This window comes from Hylaeus volcanicus, chromosome 4 (assembly GCF_026283585.1).
Source record: "Hylaeus volcanicus isolate JK05 chromosome 4, UHH_iyHylVolc1.0_haploid, whole genome shotgun sequence".
Classification (NCBI taxonomy): Eukaryota; Metazoa; Arthropoda; class Insecta; order Hymenoptera; family Colletidae; genus Hylaeus; species Hylaeus volcanicus.
The window spans coordinates 22,771,230-22,794,674 of NC_071979.1; the positions used below are offsets into that span (position 1 = coordinate 22,771,230).

General features: G+C 38.6%; 1 protein-coding gene and 1 long non-coding RNA gene across 4 annotated transcripts; one reads left to right on the forward strand and one right to left on the reverse strand.

The window, feature by feature from the left end:
- Positions 1-1,833: 1,833 nt before the first annotated feature.
- On the reverse strand, positions 1,834-3,963 carry LOC128875493 (uncharacterized). The gene is made up of 2 exons (XR_008456835.1): positions 3,599-3,963; positions 1,834-3,360 (listed from the first exon to the last, which is right to left on the reverse strand). It is a non-coding gene; the product is annotated as an uncharacterized LOC128875493 (long non-coding RNA).
- Positions 3,964-6,748: 2,785 nt separating this feature from the next.
- LOC128875489 (glutathione S-transferase 1-1-like) lies at positions 6,749-15,287 on the forward strand. 3 transcript variants are annotated; one of them, XM_054121122.1, is made up of 8 exons: positions 7,941-7,990; positions 8,108-8,306; positions 11,317-11,445; positions 11,568-11,780; positions 12,126-12,184; positions 12,247-12,388; positions 12,763-12,930; positions 13,376-15,287. In XM_054121122.1, the coding sequence occupies exons 4-8, from the start codon at positions 11,640-11,642 to the stop codon at positions 13,529-13,531; spliced, it is 666 nt and encodes a 221-aa protein (XP_053977097.1). In that variant the 5' UTR covers positions 7,941-7,990; positions 8,108-8,306; positions 11,317-11,445; positions 11,568-11,639; the 3' UTR covers positions 13,532-15,287. The 3 variants fall into 3 exon arrangements, with proteins under 3 accessions (XP_053977096.1, XP_053977097.1, XP_053977098.1); XM_054121121.1 differs by lacking the exons at positions 7,941-7,990; positions 8,108-8,306 and adding an exon at positions 6,749-7,839; XM_054121123.1 differs by lacking the exon at positions 8,108-8,306 and having other exon boundaries at positions 7,974-7,990.
- The last annotated feature ends 8,158 nt before the right edge of the window (positions 15,288-23,445 follow it).

Sequence of the window (23,445 nt, forward strand, 5' to 3'; positions counted from 1 at the left end):
TGGATTCGTCTTAATAACAATTTTTAGCTTGTTAATTGGAGTAATATACAAATGTTTGCTCTACGTAATAGTTACTCTAAAAATAGGTAGAATCTCCCGCAGCAAGTAGGTAGAAAATACTACTTTTCCTGATACCATTGACAGATCGTTCTCAGTTATTTTACTACTTTATTTTTTTTTTTAATAGAATCATCCACAAATGTTAGCAATTTTTAACGGTTCATTCAAAAAATATTGGAATAATATTCGTTATTGTTTTCTGTATTCCATGTAGTTAATGAAGTATGGTGATAAACATTCACCAAAAGAATCTTGGACAGAGTGATAGCAGAATCAACATATTCTGACGTTAAAACCGTTTGTTTAATATTGGAAATGGTATAAATGCACAAAGAAACATTCATCAATTCTTTTATTGATCTTGGATCTCCTGTATTTGCAAATATCCTTAGTGTCACTTTTTGATGCACGATCGGAACAAATCCTTGCGTATGAATATATCTTCTTTTGTTGCGTTCACATGAGTGCCCGACTGAAATTTCCATTTTTGCCACGGAACCGTTGAAAACCACTTCTTTTTAAGATGCAAGTAATTTGAAAGTAAATAATTCGTGAAATTTTAATTCATAAAATGTGCGTACAGTATTGGGAAAAAATTTTACTAAATAAATGTATAATCCAGTAATTGCTTAAAAAATGATTGAGTAACGAATACAAAATCAATACTTTGCGAATATCTCCTGCTCTCGCAGTGGCGACCATTCTATTAGCTATTCCTTAAAGTAATTATTTGATGAAGCGGTTTTAGAATTTTCGACATTCTGTTTGAAGGATTTAACACCGGCAGACTACGAGGGAAACAGAAATAAAAGTGGTAATTTATATTTCTACCGAATCATGGAGTGTAATGTTTTCCGTTCGGATGATACGCTGTACATGGTAGAATTTTTGTTTAAATAGCAACGAAAATATTTGAACATAATAATCACCACATATTCCCCGCTGTGCTTAAGAAAATAATACCTCGCACATTATTATCGTAAATAATGAACGAAGAACGGTTTTTGTCAAACCAAAAGCGGCACGTTAATAGTCGTGAATGATGTACGCGCCACGATCCTTTGACTCGTCGTTTTAACACCGTCAAAAAACAATCACCGTCGCCATAAAGCATTTCATAAAACCTTTCATCGAATATATCAATTTATTCATCGGTCGTCGAACAATGCTATATCTACGAATGAAATATTCAAGCCACCGTGGAGAATTTCTGGTTAATACCCACGATCAGTTAAGTCTCTATCTATGCCTCGTCAAAAATAACCTTTACAATTTCATTCAGCCAGAATAAGTCGACTACTTCACTAATCAACTATCAACGATAGGCGATAGCTTGTTTTTGTTTCATACGGAAAAGAAATAGCGACGGAAAGAAAGAGGACAATATTGAGTGCCGTGGAGCATTCGAGGACTAAGCGTATGGAGCAATTTATATACACGAGAGGGATATCTGTCACTGAAAGAAATCGAATATTGTAACTCGGTAACATACAGAAGATCCCTCAGGGAGTGACCTGAATGTGGCGAGTGTCGGGAATGAGAGTGAGCGATGAGATGCAGAGACGCGCAGCTATCGAGTTGCGTTTGATATTTTTTAAAATAAGATTGTGGCAGGAGGACTGGGACCAAATGTCGTATTGCTAGGGAATGGAAACTTGGCTGTCTCTATCAGAGCATTGAGGAAGAGACTTGTTCGTAATGTGATGGTTCGATACCTCGATATCGGAGAAAGGAAATAGGGATCACTTAGTATTATTCAATTAAAGATTGACGTTCAGGGCAAACAGTACTTCATTATAAATTTCGACGTGTCGTTACAAACTGATTGGCGCGTAATAAAACTGACAACTGATCTGGACTCTACTGAATATAGTTTAGAAAATTCAAGACCCGGAGACTTTCGTAGATTGAATACGTAGCAACCACCTGTTCGCCGTGGACAGGGATGTCGACAAGAACTCGGTAAATAATAACCTTCGCGACATGACTAAAGTTCACTCCAAAGAACATTTCGTATCTATCTCGTAAAAAGTTTTAAATACTATGGAAATCACTTTGACTAATATTTAACAAGCAAGTTCTAACTAAAAATCCCCAAAACCTAATTTAGGGACATTGAAAGTTTCCATTGAGACGAAGGTTGACTATAGCGCAGCATGAATCATACACACTTCTATAATATCGTAACCATCTTATAAAGAATTTTAAATATTATTTAAGTCTAGATTCCTAAAATATTGTCCTCACTTAATATCCAATTAGAAATGAGAAGACCTCGTAAGACAGTCTAAATGCGCAAGAATCATACTCGAATACAATACGAGTACAACTCCGTCGTTCGTTGGAGAACCGGGATTTGGCGTAATTCCGGTAGACGTCGGAACCAGTGTCGATACAAAACGCGGCTATCTCGGTTAGATCCTGCATTTCCATGACGGCGTCGATGAGCCGAGGACGATCGCGGCTATTCCATTTTCCATTCGAGCGGATCCGCTCGCCTAATCGATAGTTATAGCGCAGGAGCGCACCCAACGCGATAACTCGGTCAGCGGGGGCGCGAGACGAGCAGATGCAAAATTATTTCGCGACGTTATCGACGGTCGACCAGACACGATAGTAGTTATCGGTGCCATTTCGCGGATTTAATGGGACACGCAGGACGCGAACGCGGAACCAGAGAAATCGCAGGACTCCGCGGAGCCAGTCGACCGACTATGGATGATAGTTGCCCTATTATCTCACGAGTGCGTCATCTAATCAGCTCGCGATGAGATCTCGACTTGGGAACGCGTTTTGGACATCGTTGCTTCGTAGTTTGAGCAAGTTCGCGCGCGATCGGAGCAGGTACTGTACCAGCCGTGGGATAGGTCTGAGGTCACCTTTATCGTTCGTTTTGTACGTCGTCTTGTGACACGAAATTTGAATTTCAGTCTGCAATCGCAAGGAATGTATACTACAACGAACAGGTGGCTGATATGTTTTCGATCTAGGTATTAATCTAACGTTTATAGCTCTGAGTCTTTCGAACCAAGTAGAGTCACGATTATAGTGAAAAAGTTTGAATGAACGCGATTTTTATGCATTTCTACCAACGTCAGGGGAGCCGTTTTAGGACCTGGTTAAAAAAGATCCGCGGTCGTGAGATCTAGTCTCGAATATTTTCGGTCACTGCATTCACATTGTCCTCTTCGAAGCACTTTGAGGAGACAAATGCGATTCCTTCCTTTCTTCCTCTTTGATCGGATCGCTTTCTTCACTTTGAGGGATAAGACGCCCGAGAGGTAGTCTGCGGTGATTGTCCTACAATGGAGAAGAAAATCAGCATGAGGCATTCGTTCCATCGCAGTCGAAGACTATACCGCTGATTGATGATATGGAATGTCCGACCGAACTATATAGTAACAACGTGCAAAACTTTCAACTCGAGTCCCTTGTAAATCGAGGCTATTTTGACAAATCCCTTTAGAATTGTGAAACACTAGGTGTGTACCACGAGTTTCATATAGTCTCATGGCAAAATCAATTTCCGCACACGTACCTTTCACTATTAAGCTCAAGAAGCTTAGATAATTTCCTCCACTGTGCCATTGTAGGATGCTCCTTGTGCGACTGCGCAATTTTACGTGGGATTCCCGCTAGCTGTGATTATTGGCGCTAGTAGTGTGTCAGTTCAATGGTACCACGGTTAGTGACGCTTTGATGGTCGTATCACTTCGCGCTTATTAACAAATTACGTGTTTCGTGGAACTGTCACGGTGATTTAATTAAAATTAAAATTTAATGGACAATGAATACGATACGCCGAATTATTTCTGCGCTCTATTGACTTGCATATAAGAAATAATTTATTCCGAGATATAGGAGATCTCTATGTCACTCTTCGAGTCTTTGGATATGCATGGTGCATTTGAATTTTTAATGCGCGGACTGTGGACTGAATTAAGGTCGACAGTAGAGATGAATATTCTCCTATTGATCACAAAAGTATCGTATATAGATATATACAGTGTGTCCCCGTGCTTTTCCCAATTATTCAAATTGGTTTCAAAGAATAAACACGTTGCAAAGACTGTTGTTTTTCAGTTTTACTTGTTTCGGTGTTTTCAAGATCACCCATGTTTCTTTTTCATGGTAATACGTATGCTTTTTCTCCTGTACGTTGTAGCTCATATGAATATTCATTTTCCTCGCACCGTATTCGCTTTCTAAAGCCACGCAAATTACAAATAGAACTTCATTTATATTTCTTCATTGTGTTTCCATCTTTTGTTTTCTATGTGGATTTTTAATCACGGTATACGGCGTGTCATATTGTTACTTGGTCGATCAAAATTAATTATTTTTCATGCAATTATTCAAATGGCACAATTAGAAAAAAATAAAATAGATGTATATCGTAGATGGAGATATTAATCAATAACACTTCCTTATTTGAATAGCACACATGCACACAAAGTGTTTCGACAAAATAAGAAACCTGCTATCGGTAATGGTGCTCTGAGATATTCGCAACTTTTATTTCATACATCATCCAACGCACTCTCATACATTAGCATTCTCGTACTCGTATTCCCTGATGATTCATACATGTTGCTGCCGATTTCGTGTCAACGTTGTTCGAGGGGTTGTTATTTTCTGCTTCATCGCCTCGAGGGACTCAAAACGTGTCATCCGGTGCAAGAACTCTACTTTGAAGAACGAAAAGAAATTACAGAGGACTGAATATGGCGTACAAGATGGATGCTCTCGCGCTTCCATGCGTTTGCCAGCCAAGAGCTGCTTCACCGTGAATGGAAAGATGCCCCACGTTACTACAGACCTTTGTCACGTTCAGTTTATCTTGCAGAATTTATTTGACAGTCCCTTTATCAATGCTCGCCGTTCTTGATATTATTTCAATAGTCGTAGAGCAAGTTCGCCGATTCAAAAGTCATAAATGGTCTGATTTATAATAATATTTATAAAAATATTTATAAATTAATTGAATTACTACATTTTGTAATCATAATTACAATCACCCATCGCATAGTGTACTATAGAACTCTGAATGCGGCAATTGACTTTGTATTACTTGTTAATTATAATTGAAACCCTCGATGCCCGCCTCTCCTCAACACTTTTCAACGCAACGTTACTTCAGACTCATTAGTCACAGATCAACTTCAGAAATTTTTTGATATACCAATCCACACTCGAGGACTGTTCGACGGCCGTTTAACGATAGCCAACAAACCAGCGAATAAATTCGAGGGGTCAGCGACGTGGCGACGCGTTTCGCAATTCGCAGCCGAATTACATTCTAGTTCGTCGAGTAATCGATGTTTCTAGTTGCCCGGTGACACCGTTAAAACGATGCATTTTGCTGATGTTAAGCGCGGGAATAATTGGTAGAATAGCGACGCAGCGGACAGTGTCGGTGTAGCGCGGGGGTCGGGAGGGTGTAGGGGAGTTGTCGGGGCTATCCCTATGAATTTATGAACAACAGCCCCCGTTACGTTACAATGGCGCCCCGAACGCGGTTATCTTACGCGCGGTCGCTATGTATTTTCGCAGCCAATTAAAATTATATCGCAGTAACAAGTCACATGTAATTGTCCGGGGAAATGAGATCGCGGGTCGGGGGTTCGCAGGTGACGACGGTAATGCAAGAAATTTATTGAGATGAACGAGCACGACCGTTAATAGTAACGCCGCGAACGTTCCCCGTATCGTTGCGTCGAACGCCGGGGCCGCCTGTCGTCGCTTTGAAATTGCATTTCGAAAGACGCTAATGCTTACTTAACTCGCGTCCCAGCTAAAGGAACGATGAAGTTAGATCCGGGATTTTTCGCCCGTACCTTTTCTTCCTTTCCAGGCAATTGATACGAAACTAATTGAAAATGTATGGTTCGACGAGCCGGTTTGTTCTGGTTTGTTTGGAATCGTGGGTTTCATTTTGGTTATTGACCCATTCCCTGCCAACTACGAAATGTCACGTAGTACAAATTGATTGCAATTGCTCGAGGGATAAGTGTATAGCCTTTTGAGTCACGAATTATTGCAAAAGAAGGTCGTAAATTTTCTTTTAAAACGACGAATTTAATATCGCATTTTATTATAAAAATAATAACCTAGATTGCACATCTGTATTAAATCTTGACGCCCTATAGCCAGAGCTATAAAACGTTATGTATTATGGAGAAAGACGTAATAATAACGTCGTGATACTACTATTCCAATAAACACTATTATTATTCTGATAATATGAAATACTGAATATCCAATTATACCCGATAAAATTCTATACTGTGATATTGCAGGATGTCATTATACGTTCGTGTTCAATTGGATGTATAATTAACCGTGCATACATATTACAAACAGTCTGTTTGTAATAAATCATTATAGAACTAAAGTTCGATGAGGTGAAAATTAGTATGCTTACTATTAACGAACGCGCTCTCGAACTTTAATCATATTCGATTTCCGCGCCAGAGCAGAAATTAATTGAAATGCAAAGTAAACGATAACATTTGAAGCAACGAATACGTTGATTTACTCGAACGGATTTGTTAGTTTGCATTTTGTTCAAATTTATTATCTACTATAATTGCTTGAAAATTTTAGTCTCGACTTCATATTCTCAATGAAGGTACTGAAGAAAATAGTGTTGTTAGAAAATAGAGTCTGATAAAACAAGTCCTCAGGTTGTAATTTCTTTTATAGTACTTTTATTTAATACGCAATGGGTTTGGCATTCCTTCCTTAAGCTTTTTCCGAAGTGAACCGAACTTCGTGTCAATTAAACAAAACAACGAGTTATCATTCCCACGAATGAGGTACCACAGTCAACGTCAACAACAAAAGCAATCAAAGAATAAAATACGCGAGGCAAAATTATCCAACCACCTCTAAATGCCCAAACGCGACCCAACAATTTCTCCGTCTCTACATCGTCTGCATTGTAAACAAAATAAATCTCAAAAGTCGTCCATTAATCCGCGAATGTTTACGAGAGAGTACCCCGAATATCTATACCTCGCGCAGCCACCCAAAAACTAATTCCAGAATTTACAAGCATTTCAGTGTCGCGAATTGTCGGGAAAGCCTTGCAACGAAAAAAAAAAACAAAACAAAACAAAACAAAAAGACAAAACACCAGCGAATATTTCAACGATATTATAAGCGCGAGCCGGGGACACAAGCGCCGAAAGCTGATTTCGCAAAACACGGCCGGCCGGCGCTGCGCTAATTTATTAACTCGCGTATAAAGTGCGAGCACGGTGGGAACAACTATGGCGACCACCGTTCCGTTTGCCGCGACATCCGCGGCGAACGTTTGCCCCGGAATTTGTTGCTTCGTACCACCAGGCGTTTATCGTAAAATGTCGCTCGTTGTTTCGGGTTTCAATCGTAACCGCCCGCAGTGTCGTTCGGGGCATTCATCGGCGTACGCGTTGTTCCGAGATTAATGCGATTTTCTTTGGCCGGGCCACGTCAAACGTGGACCAACCGACCGCCGGCGGGCGCGTTTCGCACGGCACCGAGGAACTTTCCAGTTCCAATCGCTTCCAACCCCCCTCAGGGGGTTGTTTTGTTATCGATCGTACGGCTACGTATTCCCCGCGATACCTTCGGAACGCGACGGACAATGTCATCGTTACACTTTCATGCTTATGTTTGGCATTACGGGATCGCTATGGCAACTTGACGTGGCATTCGTCGCCAGTGTTTGCCTCGCTTCCGGACGCGTTTGTTTGCGGAACCGTACGACTTCCTACGCCACGGACAAGACAATCGGTGAGCGCTCCGCGATCCTGATCGGTTAATCCGATGGAGAATCGCTCGTAATTACGTAATTACGTCGCACCTGTGTGTACGTGCGCGTGCGTGTACAGTGAATTGTTATCTCGGGAGAGTTAGCTCATCGTGGATGCCTCGAGGAGGCGGGGTAATTATTTGCGATACTGGCAACTGGGGCTACCGCCTCTCGATCGCGAGAAGAGGGTACTCGAGACACCCTTTAATCTTCTAACGAGGGAATTTTATTTTTTTTCATTAAAAAAAGAAATTATTTCTCGACACCTTGCGTGGAAAATGGGCGGGAGAAGGTGTAGTAGTGGAGGTTTTTTTGGATTGTATTCGTGGAGGAAACCTTCGAAAAACGTCTTCGATCTTTTGGGGTACGTCGAGGATTGCGTGGGGTTCCCAGCATCGCTTACACAGCCATCAACCCAGTGAAACCCCCGCACACAAAGGTCCAGGCGGTAGGGATAATTACGCGTCCCTTAGAGGACGTGCTAACGTTCTAAAATAATAATCCGAGGTATCCAAAACTACAGCCAGTCCCAGAAATATTCGTATCCTCTATTGAAGAAATTTGTTTAAATTAAACAGTACGTTTGATGTTACCAACTATATGTTTGTATAAATATGTAGACGTATATGTATATAAAAATTCATTATGATAATACCTAAACTATTATTTAATTCAGTCAAACTTCTTCACTACTATGTGACAAAATTATCTCAAAATCATTTCAGGCGCCATACAACGCAATACATCGACTTATCTCACTTACATTTCCAATATACACGAAGGTCGTCGCTTAGAGTTTGAATGCTTCTATTTTACGAATTCTCCGAGTTTTCAATCTCCTGCGGCAAGGTTCAGCAAAGACTAAAGAACAGTGTTTCGCGGCGCGAATTAGGATTTCACAAGGGCCCATGATAACGCAGACTCAGATGAAGTAAGGGAAGCTGGAAAGGAAATATTTAGTTGGAAGGGTTGGTACATTACGTCTGTGTAGGTGTTGCGAAATGCACTGACCCCGATTCCGTCGCCGAGTGATACAACGCAACGTTCATATAAAACGAAGTGAAGTCGGGAACAGCATTGTGTACATTAGCGAAGTCGAGCGGGATTTCCCGCTCTCGCAGCGCGGAGGAAGTGGTTTTCAATGTATTTCTTGTGATCGATATCTTTCGCGATAACTGAGAATGTACGGTTCAGTCGCGCGCTTCGTTCGTTAACGCATCGCTTTAATTGATATTTCACCAACTCTGTGCGAAATTTCCGTTACAACCGCTAAGATACCGCGACAAACCTAACCCCGTAGATGGCGTTTGTCAAGGGATGTTGCCGAGGGAATAATACTGGGGAAGAGTTTGTGACATGCAAATGTACATTATGCTGACTTTGACTATGGTAAATATTGGACCGTGGGAACGATGATATGGAAACGAATTGGAGGATGGTGTAGATGAGTGTTGATATAGAAATGAACTGATAGGAACAACGGAGGTAGAATGTTTAATCAGTGGAGATGTGTAAATGAAGATGGAGGGATTGCAATGACGGATTGCCTGATACAGAGACGATGCAGGATGGAAGTGTTAAGGACAACAGGGGTGGAATGTTTAATTCAACGATGGTGGAGCAACAAACTTTCAAAGACAGCAAAGACAGGAATTGGCCGAGGAACTATTGAGGTCACCAGAGTTAGATTGTCTAATGAAACAGGCATACAGGAATCAACTGACTTAGATTTGGAACTTGGCTCTCCCTCTGATGATTCGATTTCTAAGGGTTTCAAAGGAGAAGTTAGGACAAGGTTAATAGTCCAAGGTTTACTAGCTAGTGTTTTGGAACACGAATCAGGATTCGGTGATGCAGATTTTGACTAATGTTCGAAGGAGTAGGGTTTGAATTGGAACGACTATAGATTGTTGCTCGGGAAATTGCCACAGACTGGAAACCATGATGTGACAACTTCTCTGATCGCTAGATGAAATTTCATGGTCGTTATCTAGTTGTACATGGCAGTAATTTCTGCAGTTTGCAAGCTCGTAACGGTCAATTTACTTGTAACTGAAGCCGGAGTTGAGCACATTATATTGCGGATAAGAAATAAAAACAATGTATGAGTTATGGACGAAAAGGTAATGTTAATAAAAATGGAAATAATTGTATGTAAAGGTAATTATTATGGTGTATGGATCCAGTGTAAAAATTGAAATTTAAATCAGTTACATACTTTAATAAACCAAGCCAAGCCACTTGAAAATAGTATGGTTAAAAAAAATGGGTTCGACACGAAGCCCAGGGAATCCGTTCCAGGGAAATGTTAATTAATTAAAAATAATGAAATTGACCCGAGAGAAAGGACGACGAATCGTATCCTGCGTTTGACAGTTTCAACCCAAACCCCGTTGAATTATCACAGGAGCGGATTGGGGTGGGGGCTGAAAGGTTTTTTCCCAGTGCTCATTACATTTAGTTCTTCGCCATGGTATATTTTATCGCAATTTTTTTGTACACAACTTCCGCGCGACGGAAATTTATATAATTTGAATTTGTTGGACTTTTCGATCTCTGCATTATCGGGGAATCGTGTTCGAAGCGTAATTAATGGAAGTTTGATAACGATGGCATTGTCAGCGTCGACGTATAAATTACGAAAATACGAACGAGCTCGAATATAAGTGGAACGACGATAAAATTAAAGAAAATACATATACGTAACTGGAGGGTCACAGACTCCCAGAGTTATTAGGTTGTATCTTTTAATAACAAAGTGTATTCATTAACTTTAGTGTCAAATGCACGGAGTGAAAGTTTTATGTAGAAAGTTGTTTCCTTTTGCAAGATTACGATCCCCATAAAAAAAGCTCATTCTCCGGGTTTTATTGATCTTCTTTTATATTTCTTTTCTCATTACTCCTTTCCCGATGATATCATAATCCAGCCACCGTTATTAAAGCTCATGGAAAATGTTATTGGCTTATTTGTGTAGTCGGCGTTGCGCGGGGATTTAATTTTGTCCTGGCTCATAAATTCTGTTTAAGTGATTTGTGCTTATATTATGCTCGAGTCGCAGGTCTCATTAAGTTACATATACATATAGTCTAAATTAAATTTATTTGGAAACATGACATGACTGACTGTATATATATCAATGCTATTGAAAAATACCACTTCAAAATTCCTAGTACAATAATAATTCTCTAGTTTCTAATATCTAAATCTTTAAATTCTTATTAACTACTTTCTCAACTATCGATACATAAATTTCCCAAATTCTGTTATATAAATCTGCGTATTCCTAGCGCCCCAAAGTCCCAAATTCGATTATTCGATGCCCAAATCAAGCGGAATGTTGAACACGATAACCATAAACACGTAGAAGCATCTGCACTGGAGACACTAAAAATTGATAACGACGAAGTCGAGCGTGCCGATATATTATTAAGATACACCCCATTTACCGAATGCAGGTAGCTCGTTTGTACTTTCGGTCCACATCCTGGAATCCTCCGTACGCCTAAGAGGGGAGTACGCCGTAAAAATTCTCGCAACCCAGTCGATGATCTTCCGATCCATAGGATCCTAGACGCGTCAGCCAGGTAAATTTGTATGCGAACGAGGTACACGCCGTTGGAAAGCCTAGAGATTCGAAAGTTTTTCTTTACTCGGGGCCGGGGGGAGGGGAGGTGGCGGCCGATGTATAAAAATCTCGTTTGCACAGGAACGTTACGCGAGCGAAGAAAAGAGGAAGTCACCGAAGAGGAAGGGTGGTGGGAAGAGATAGAAGCTCACGATGCCGATTGATATTTACTACCACCCGTGCAGTGCACCGTGTCGGTCGGTTGCGTTACTGGCAAAAGCAATCGGTGTTCACCTGAACATAAAGACGCTCAATTTCTTAATCAATGAACACATGACACCGAGTTTTTTAAAGGTACGTTGAACTTGCGAGCGAATGAATCGAGCAGAACAGTTGAAAATTTAAGAGAATCTTGTATATATATTTATAAATAAATTTAGCGAATGTCAAAAGCTTGTGTCAAGTACTTCAGCGGCAAAGAAGTCATAAAAATTGCCTCGAAATTAGTTAAACAAAAGAGTACCTCTTTAATTTCGAATGAGCCATGCTTTGTGGTCATTAATTATTCTCTTGTGTAATGAAACCAAGAGCGTAAGATTTTATTCTCTCGATTAGAAAAAGGGGGGAGAATATACCCTAGACTAGAACACTTTTACAAACTGTCCTGAAAATTTACGAGACTATAATTGCTTATTTCAGATAAATCCACAGCACACATTACCAACAATGGATGACAATGGTTTCATTCTCTGTGAGAGGTATATAACTTCGCATTACGTGAATATTTGCCAGCATCTATTTATTAATGCGTTGCTTACAGCCGGCCAATCATGGGATACTTGGTGAACAAATATGCGAAAAACGACTCATTGTATCCAAACGACCCGAAGAAAAGGGGAAAGGTAGACGAGATGTTGTACTTTGATATCGGTGTTCTTTACGACAGCATAACCAAATGCTATGTAAGTATATCGATATACTTTTGAATGTGAATTTAAACAATTTACAATTTTTTTACAAGATTTTTACAATTCACTACTCTCTTCCCTTTGGGTTTCTTACTTGAAATCGTTTATTAAAGACATTCGTAGCTTTCTATTTTCAACAAAATTCCTAACGAATTCAACGAATTCAAATATATTTGAAAATAATTCCGTGAACCCATATGGCTCATCCTCGAATCGAACCAAGATCGTTGAAGTTGTCTAGTCTGTAAATAGAGGGTCATGTGCGCCACGAAGCTTTTAATTATCATAGAAAATACGCATAGCTCTTTCGATCGTCCTAACTGATACAAATTGTCCTAACACCTGACTGCTTATCGATATTGTATCAGTTCCCGGTAGTGCTTGGAAAAAGGAACACCTTACTCGAGGAAGATGTGCAGGCTGTAGAGACGGCGTGTGAATTATTGAATACATTCCTGGAAGACAGGGAGTTCGTTGCTGGGGATACTCTGACCATCGCTGATTTCTCCATCAGCGCGACCATTTGCCTCGTTCAAGTAGGTATTCGAATAGTATCGAACGGTCGTATAATTTTCAACGACCAATACAGACCGGGACACTCGAGAACCGCGGCGATATCCTCGACAATAAGAAAGTACTTTTATACCTTTATGGCGAAAAAGGGTGGAACACTTTACAACAGTAGTAAATTCATGGGAAACCTCACTTCTGACTTCATTATTTAATAAGTAAGAGTTCCGTGATAGCATTAAGAAATTACGAGCGTTGTACGTACGACTGGGACTGCTTATCGAATATATTAAAATGTTCAAGGAGGTACACGTCGTCGTGGCCAAAATTTAAGAACTTTTTTTTTTTTTTTTGAAGATTTAAATACATGCTTTATACGTAAAATATATTTAGAAACGGGAATGAAATATTCCCAATCGTTAAAAAGCGAAAGGATGAATCGCTATCGATCGTAATATGGTTGGTTGACAGATTTTCGGATTCGATATCGGCCGATACGATAACGTGGCGGCTTGGTACAATCGGTGCACCGAGGTTCTGGATAAATTCGGATACGAGGAGGTGCACAGCCCAGGAAGGAAAATAGTGGCCGATATGTATTGGCCAAATTTACAGGAATCCAATTAACACCGATACCGCAGAGCTTGTAAAACCATGGGCTCGATGATGGCTCGCTGGTGATCGAGATTAAACATGAAACCTATCGAGTCGGTGCAAATCATCAGTTCGTTTAACGAGAATGCCTCGTTAAACGAGCTGATGATTTGCAGAACAAGAGGTACGGAATTGCGGTTTAGTATCTAACTTAGGATTTGATAGGTTTTGTGTGGAGTGTACAGTTTTGCGTAGGATCTTGCGATACATGGCGGATTTTATCGAATTGCTCACCCTTTAGAAAATTAGTTTCGTAGTGAAATAAATCAGGGATGGGAAGAATTTGATTCGAGTAATATATAATAAATACAAGCAGCTTGTATGAATTCATTCGTGACGTTTATTCGATTGAGAATTCGAAGTTGTAATTGTTTCATTCAACAATTTGAATTCTGACATTCAGAATTAAAAAAGTATTATTCAAAATTTGTATCTAGGTAAGAAATTTACCCATCCCTAAAATAAACACTAGAGTGCAACGTTGATAGGTTAATTCATTTTTGGCACTGAAAATAATTTTTATTTATTGTTTTTTATCCACTCGATCTATTTGCAAAGTGCAGTTCTTTGTTCAATTCTTCCTGAAATTAAAATAGCAATTTCTCAAAAAGAACCACATCTATAGCTGATTACTATCTCATGTGTCGAAAATCAAAGTTAAAGGATTTTAATCTACAGTTATAAACCTAGTATTGTATAGCACTAATTATGACTCACATGGTCGTGTAGTTTGTAAATCGATCGAAATATTGTAACACGGAAACGATCACTAAATATATGAATAAATATTCATAACGAAAAGATTTGGATTTGATCTGCGGACGGCGTAGCGTTAAATAACTTAAACTTCACGGGAGCTGTTTAAGATACAGCAAGCCTGGCGACTGCAACTATCTCAGCGCACTTGTACACAAACTAGTGGCACCATTTGTACTCGTCATTTATTATCACGATCATGTTGCCCAGTCCTGCTTTATTAAAACAATATACTTGAAACTCGAAATCCACTTAAGTAAAGAATTCAAATATTATTTCCGTACTCTTCATCAATTTATTACAATGGATCCATTATGACGTTGATCCTCTCATCGAAGACAATTCTGCGCAGACTCGTCCCGTGTTGGTTGCTTGAAAAGGAGGTGGCATTGATGTTACCGTGGTATTTATAAAGTGACTTCGGAACTAACTTGATCGGATAGTTTCCGATTAATCCTCCATTAGTCGCCAAAGAGAGCACGCAGCTAGGTTTACTTTACATTCTCTGGTCGGTTATCTGTCACAAATCATTCGCCTCAAGTTTCGAGTGTGACAGTGGAGAGAGTTTGGCCGGTGTTTCGTCGACGGCGCTTTCAGTTTGTAATAAAATTTATCGATCGTTGACGTTTGAATGTTGTTTTGAGTGACGTGCGCGGTTCCATCGGATCGACAGTAGAATAGGAAGTTCGGCTGGTTCTGAGGGAGGAACGAGGAGTGCCACGTGACTGAATCTACTCGAACTCAGTCACTGATTTGTCACGGTGCTCTTGTTTGCCAGTCACTCGTTTTGGTTTCTTGTGTTGCGGGAATCACGTGCTCGCTCTGTGTTTGGGAAAGTGTCGTATGTTGTTAGCGCGAATCGACACCATTGTAAATAAATTAAAACCTTGGTGCAAAATAGCAGTTCGAAATAAGAACGTGAATTTATGGACTAAATCTTACAGGAGATTAATTAAAATGAATCCATAAATAAGAAAGGTTTCTCAGTTACCCCTATCACCCTCCATTTTCGGTTCTTATACTAATTCTGGGACACCCTGTAAACGAATAAAGACTAGAATATCAGCCAGAAACGAATTTGAAATCTATAATTTTCGTTGCAAATGAATCCAATACTCTTGTAACGAAGGGTACAAGTGACTGTAGTTAGAAGTAGAAAATGAAATTCAAAACCGATTTTCGTTGCAATTAGGTCCAACATTTTTGTAACGAGACGTGCTTGTACGATTACTAAACACGAATGAGGTACGAACTAGCGTCCTGAAGTGAATATTTTTCAGACAATCTCTAGCGTAGTTCCCTCATCAGGGCGTGTATGTTTCTCCCTCAGGTGTTTAAATAATTTTGTTCGCTTAATATTAAATATCATTGTTACACGTGTAATAGGATACTTAAATATTCATTCCTGAAATTCTGCTAGGAAGCAACCATTGAATTCGTAATCTGGTAATCTAGAAACTGGCAAATTCAGATCCTGATGGAGGCCCAAACAAGGAATTAATACGAAAATTGTGAATTGTAAAATTTACGTTTAATGGCTACATATTATCTACATTTTATTACAAATAAAATAATGAATCGATACTGGAGTACTGATACTTGAATCAAAGTGTTCAATCCAAGGTCCAAGGAATTTTATTTACAACTCCCTGAATTTCTGAAGCTCCTTTTATTTCTGTACAGGTTGTAAAGAAAATATTTCTCACGATTTATAGAAACTAACCCACTTAAAAAATGTATGGTTCAATTTTTTTTTTTTTTTTTATTATTCCTATGTATACTGCACGCCGAGGGAATGAAAAGTTGTAGAAGAACCATGTGTCGCAAGGGATATATTTTCTCGCAAAGGGTTGTTAAAGTTTCGTCCAATTAAACTGCACAGAGTTGCGTGTAGGCGTGACGCGAGTCGTTCACTCTATCTCCCGTTACTACTCGTCGAACATAGTCGACGAGTGGGATACTTTGCCCGACAGTGTCGTCCTCTACGCTCTTTACTATGTCGTAACACAGCGTCAAAGTCTGGCGTCGTAATGGAAGACAGTTTGGGGAAACGTGTCGGTGTCTAGAACCACCTCTGTACAATGTCATTGGCCAAAAGTTTAACGATATTTTGCGAGCAAATAATTTGTCTTAGACACACGACTCCTCTTGAACATACCGACCTTCCGTTAATTAGATTACGTAGGAATAGTTGGAGAAATATGTTAATTATTGGGCATGGAGCTTGCTGTACCAAGACCAATAACGTTGACATTTATCATGCCAAAAAAAATTGTAATGTAAAGTGATAATAATAAAAAAGCAACCCTCATTTATCCGCATGATATTGTATGAACTTTTGTATACATTGGAGTATAATTATTTACTCCAAGTTACCGCAATATTAATACAACATAGTGCAAGCGTTCTTTTAATTCCAAAACTGAAAACTAAAAATTATTTATATTTTATATCATTTTTCTAATTAAACTAAATTTTATGAATCCGTCTAGATGAATTTCGAATGATAGATATTTTTGTTACACTCTGCACAAAAATCTTTGTACTTGAGAAATGTTTAACCTTATGGCTCACCATTTTAGAAATACTTTATATTGGATTGAAATTTAAATGACCGTAGAAAAACCAAAATCCCGATTAATTTGTATCAAGACATCACCAGCGTTCCCTGTCGCGCTGTTATTTTGATAGCCGCCGGCATCGGCGCCGAAATGAAATTCATTCACGTCGACGTGATGAAGGGTGATCAATTAAAATCGGAGTATGCGAAGGTAGGAACAATTAAAACAGCTGCAATCATGAAATAAGCAGGAATTGTTGCTCGTACGGTACGTTTGATATATAGTACAGTATACGGTATAATTGACATAATTTTGCGTACAGGTGAACCCACAGCACACAATCCCTATGATCGATGATAACGGTTTCTGCCTCTGGGAGAGGTAAGCCACGTTTCACATTCGCGTTCATTTACAACAATTTCAAATTATCAACACTGGTACTTTCTTAATCTATTTTAAGTTCTGAACCCCAGTACTTCTGATCGATTTATTTAGATATTGAAGTGAGAGATGGGGTGGTTCCGTCACTTGATCTTTTAATGATTACTGTAACTTGAAAGTGGGAATTGTTCCATCTAGATTTTATATGACGTCTGGTATTCAATGATGCAACAGTATGCTACAAAATATGACGAATACAAGGACGTTGGAGTGAGATTGTTCAAGTCACGTATCGACGAGTAGGTGGAAAAAGGATTGATCACTATTTTCTATGTTGATAATGTTAAATAACTGCGTGTATTGGAAAACTGAAATCTTGGAAAATTGAACAAAAATTTCTGTAATAACACAAGGGTAGAGTGGAATAGTTAGTACGGTACAACACTAACAATCGTTGTCTCTGTCGATGAAGTCCTCTCATAGAAAAATTCTAAACCAAGTACCTGCGATTTTAGAATGATTAAAACATGACAGTACCCCAGAGGTAAATATCCATTTGTATTAAGCACATTTCGTCATACTGTTTACTTACTCGATAATTCATTTCTTGTCAAAAACAATACAGTTGAGAGAAATGCAGAATTTTGACTCCACCCCCTTTCATGCTTTAACCCTCGTCGGTTGATAATATCTAAGCCGTTTCACCGATTCCGTTGTACAGTAATCGTTGTACAACCCGAAATTTGGTTGCATCGCTCTAACCAATCGATAGTTCTCAGCTAATCGAAAGTTCCAGCTCGGTGAAACCGCACCGGTACGAAATGTTGTGAGAGCCAAACGGATCATGTCAAGTTAGTCTTGCTATTTCCACCTAACGTAACGGTTTGAAACAGCTTGTAAACTCCCAGTAAAACCCACCACAACCCTAGGTCAGTTTCATTAAATACGTAGCATTATTGTTTGCTCGCGCGAATCAACGGCCGACACTTCCACATCGAGAGGGTATTACGATTTTGATTTATCGATAGTAAATACGAGGAATATTAACGATGCTGGGACATTTCTTACGTCGCAGTCGAATGATTCATCGTACACAGTATTCGACGACGGAATCCGTACCGTAACGGTAGGAGTAAAGTGAAAGTAAATAAACTACCTTGAACTTTCAGTGAACCTAGATCTAAGTAGCTATCTTAGAAGTGCCTAGCTCAGTCGTTTCAATGCCTGATTTATAATTATTTCAATGGACGAGACGATTTTAGCCTCGAGTAATTAGACACAATGATCACAGAGCAATCACTATGACCTTGCAGCTCCATACTGAGCCGTTGAGGAAATTCCCATGAACTTGAATACATGAATCATCCGAGATTATTCATCGACCAAGGTTTCGAATAGTCGATATATTTTTCTATTTATTTTTAGGTAATAATTATTAATTTTAGATTGAAATAAAATTATTTAAATTTTACTCTAATTTGCCAGAAAATGAAAACCACATTTTTCAAATATCTAATAACTATCATACTTTATTTTAGTCAGTATGATACTTAGAAACAGTTTGTAGTGACATATATAGATAAAATGAGTTGATGGTAACGCCCAGTAAGAAATGTATCACTTATCACAAGTTAGATAAGACTCTTCTCTTTATCGTAACTGATGCTATAAATACTGTGTGCACTCTCCGCGATGTTATACCGTATAACAAAGAAATAACTGTCATCGTTACGGGAACAAAGAAACATCAATTTTCCACCGAATAACAACAATTGAATTTAACAAGCATTGAATAGCAACGTCTAAAATATTTCCCTCTTCTTGCATGTAAAATTGAATCGTTGCTAGAATCAGTATCACGATATTTTTTTTCAGATAACGTCGAACTAAACGACTGAAATGTTATTTCTAATAGCTATTGATTATTTCTATTTGAAATTAAATTTGCCCAGATCTGACCCAGATTAACGCGCACGTTTCTCTATGAAATTGAATTTCCGTTGTAAAGTACTATTTCGGTGGCTTTTCTAAATTAAAATTCTCTACGCGGACATTTCCTACCATTCAAACTGTTCAAGTTAGGTCGCGGAAAGAATGTTCCGATTTCGATGAGGAAAATGATACATGTGAAATGATAATGTTCAGCAGAGGAGGAAGAAAAGAACCACGAATAACGTTGAAAAGTTTCCAAAAAAAAAAAAAAAAAGGATTCCGACTACAAAAGACTGTCTAAATTCTCGAGTCAGCGGAGAGGGAAAATTTTGCGCGGTTCATTCTCCGCGTTGGGAAAGTTTTCCGGAGAACGTTCTCAATTTCGCCTGTAAAAACATTATCCTCCCCTCAATGATTTCCTCGAGCGCGATCCACGGACGGCGGGCAGGATCCGTCGAATGGACTGCGAGTTAATTAAATTCAGGAACGGGGAACCTCGTCAAACAGGAATTCCGGGAACGGAAGCAACGGGTTTTTCAGACCGCAGTCGGGCAAGATTCCGAGGGGCTACAGTGGTTTCAGCAGCGTCATCATCGAATCCCGCCACGGAATTATCGCTCGTTGCGTAATTTTACTCTCGTCGTTCGCACGCCCACGCATTGAAGGCGTCCGTAATGCTGAACGTTTTATTCGAATAGATTCTCACCGAAACGTTCGCGATCCAATAAAGATTTACCCGAATAAAATTTTACTCGAGGAAGCTTCTCATAAAAGCCTCTCATAATCTCGATAAAATTTTATTGTAATTACAGCCTTGGGAAAATTTAATAAAGAGGAGTGCCTTTTATTGAGATATAATGGTAGCAAGTCGTTAGGTTGCTTAAATAACTCTTTATCGCATCGACGATAAAACGGTCCCGAGACTGTTTCTATAATTGTATCGTCGGATTCTCCAATAATAATTCATAATTAACAACATCCTCTTGTTTCTGTGACAGACAGATAGGTTATTGGATTGTATTTTAAAGATTATTTGATTGAATGTTATCAATGTGACTCACATTGTCTAAGTGGATTACTTTAGTATTATTTTAGAGAATTAAAATTTGAATTCGTAATCGATGAAGTCTCTTCATTTATTTTTCATTAGTTTAGATATCTTTAGATAGAAGAAAACTGTTTATTTGATAACGTCGTAAATCTGCGTGAGCGAATCGCAATTTAATTTCTGATATCATTGTTTTTCTGTCAAGTCAACGATTTGTATATGGATGAATACATTTACCATTTACAGTAGTCCCTTTCTTTCTTTCGGAAATCAAATATTATTAAATTGATAAAATATTTTTTCCTAAATTAGTTCTTCTTGTACCATAAAATTAGGTTCATTTAATACGCGTGTAGCAGAGGGACTCTGAAGCGTGACTTGCCAATTGTCAAACAAACTTAATATAAATCTTATGGAAGCGCAAATTTGATTAATGTCTTAATGACACGAAAAACAGAATCTCGTAAATACCTACCGCAGGAATTACAGAGAGATAAGAAAAATACACGAAGAAATAAAAACTACAAAGTCATCGAAAAAGAGGAAATTTCAAATAAAGAAAAGTACCTAACCGAGTACTCAGAAAGATATTTGTACAACGACATGAATTGAACCTATTAAATAAAAATAAAAATCCTCAATAAAGGATCAATATTTTAAATACATCCGTTTAAATCTGCAATGCTGCAAGCGTGTCGGTACCTTGAAAGCAATTTTGTTTAAGGTAGCGAACGTCTTTGCCATTCCTCTGGTATTAGCGTTATTAGGATTTCCCAGGAAGCTCGAGGCGTTCGACTCTTGTAGTTCGCGAATTTTCTGTCGAGTCATTCTCTCGAGTCGATAGCCATGACTGAACTCGGCCCCAACAGCAATACCCATAATTGATCCGTGCTCCTCGAAAGTGCGTTTCCATGGCTGTGACCGCAAATGATTAGAACTACATTCCCACCCGGCGTGCACCGATGCTAACTCGAAGGATTTGCGGTTTTCTGCGGTTTCGCGTCGGAAATATGCGCTGCTAGAATGACTCGAACGCGTGGAACGCAGAACGCCATTGAAAAGTGGGTCGACTACTTACGAGCTCATGATCGATTCGAGTCGTGGAACTGTCATGTATCGAACTGTTTTTCGCGAAAACGATAGGATCTGTTTGGCCGGTTTAACCGTTGGTAGGTTGCTTGAACTCCTTTCGCGGAAAACGAGCTATTCCCTGGCAAGCTGGCGGTAGATCTACCGCGAAGCTAATGAATTGACTGCGGCTCTTTATGCAAATGCATATTTAGTATGTAAATACGTATTTTGTGTGCAAATCCAGATTTTATATGCGCGTATGCTAATGGGCATTTGTATCCAGAATGCATGCCGATGCGAGAAGTATGTGGACTTATTTGCGGAATATATTTAAGTATGTGGAAGGGGTGTATGCAAATTTCGTCTATTGTCCATCATGGTCCATTATCCACGGCAGTTCACCATTCTTTATCCATTGTCCATCGTTCGATCTCGTCTGTCATCGTTCACTGTCACCGTTGTACTAATTCATATAGTTAACAACTATTTTTCTTGTCCAAGGTAGGTGTAAAATGATGAAACAAACCAAATTGATTCCACTAAACTAGTCTAATTCTAAACAAGCTAATTTTGAACGAAGCAGTACATATTCTTATTAACTTATGTACAAATGTATCTCTCATGCTTTGCAATTTTATTTTAGCGATTCCGTTGCAAAAGGTTACACCTGTGTAGTAATTAATTTATATCTTATCGTTAAGAGCTATTACCTCGGGTGATGTTTATCGAGATTCGTGCGCGATAAAATGTTATCAGGATCACCATTACGTGTCGAATCTAACGTGACTTTTATTTTACGTAGCAACGTCACAGAGTATTGGTTACCGAAAATTTTTAATTGGATGGCCACAGCGATAAACTAAATTAGGAGCGGTGTATGAATTAAAAATTAACACGTTTTGACGAAGCGTTCATTCGGTGTCTGCTAATTAACTCGTTAAATAGAATTGTGAGAGAATTTTATTTGTCTTGTTCTCGACCGATTAAGTGTTAGAAAAATGACTGATTGAAATTGCAGAAAATTTCAATGAAAGTACAATGTCGATTATTATTGTTCCAATTTATCGCACGGTGCTAATGACGGTCTATGTTCCTTAGACCTTGGACTTCTTGTTCAAGACTGAAGCAACGACGCGATGTCCGATAATTTTCATTTCGAGCATATGCTTCGATTAGTATGGAAAAAATGTAAATTGAATAACTAATGATATTCTTTGCTTCATTTTTACTTGAAATAACGATATTCTCCATTATACTATCGTTCAGAGTAATGCCATTTTTATCCTTACATATTATTCTTGAATTATTATTGCAATAAGTAGTAAGTAGTGGTTCTATCGCAATCAATCATTCTAACAAGCGAGATCATGAATCATAGGCAAATATACGTTTTCTGCCGAGTCATTTGGATACGTAAAGGAATGAGATACGTACAAAGTATGCATACCACATTTTAAAGCAATGTAATCAAAGCATGAGTAGGCAATTTCCAAATGTCACGATTATCTTCCTACACATAAGCATAAAACATTGTTGCTAAAACATGCCAATTGTACAGAATATTCAGTTTTTCCCATCAATAACAGCAATCATTACTCAGATGACAAATAGTGACACATAATGCATAATCATACGTTTCTTTATCCGTAACCAAATATAACGTTGTATTTGAATTTAGTAGACAAATTTGTATTAACAGAATTTCAGATAAATATACGACGATTATGTTCTTAATGTGAAAACAATATTGCTAATCGATATTTTATAGTTAACGAATAACATATACAATAACATATAGTTAACGTTATTGTGCGTACTCGCGTTCTATCTACGTTATACTAACCTACTATAATCTAACGTTACTTAATCTAGACCATGTATGATTGTAGTACATAATATTTAGTTTGGACAGAACGAGGCTTTTAAAACTTTCCATTAGCTGCAATTATCTTATCTGTTTAAAGTCCTCATGGTCAACGCCTTTACCAAAAAAATTATTCTTGTGACTAATCACGCTATTATGTAATAAGTAGTGTTTACATCTTGTGTCAAGGTGACTATTTTTGTATGGGTTTTTGCCTGCCCTGTTAAATTAGAACTAAATTAATTCATATCAGGCACTAATTTCAAGTGGTCGA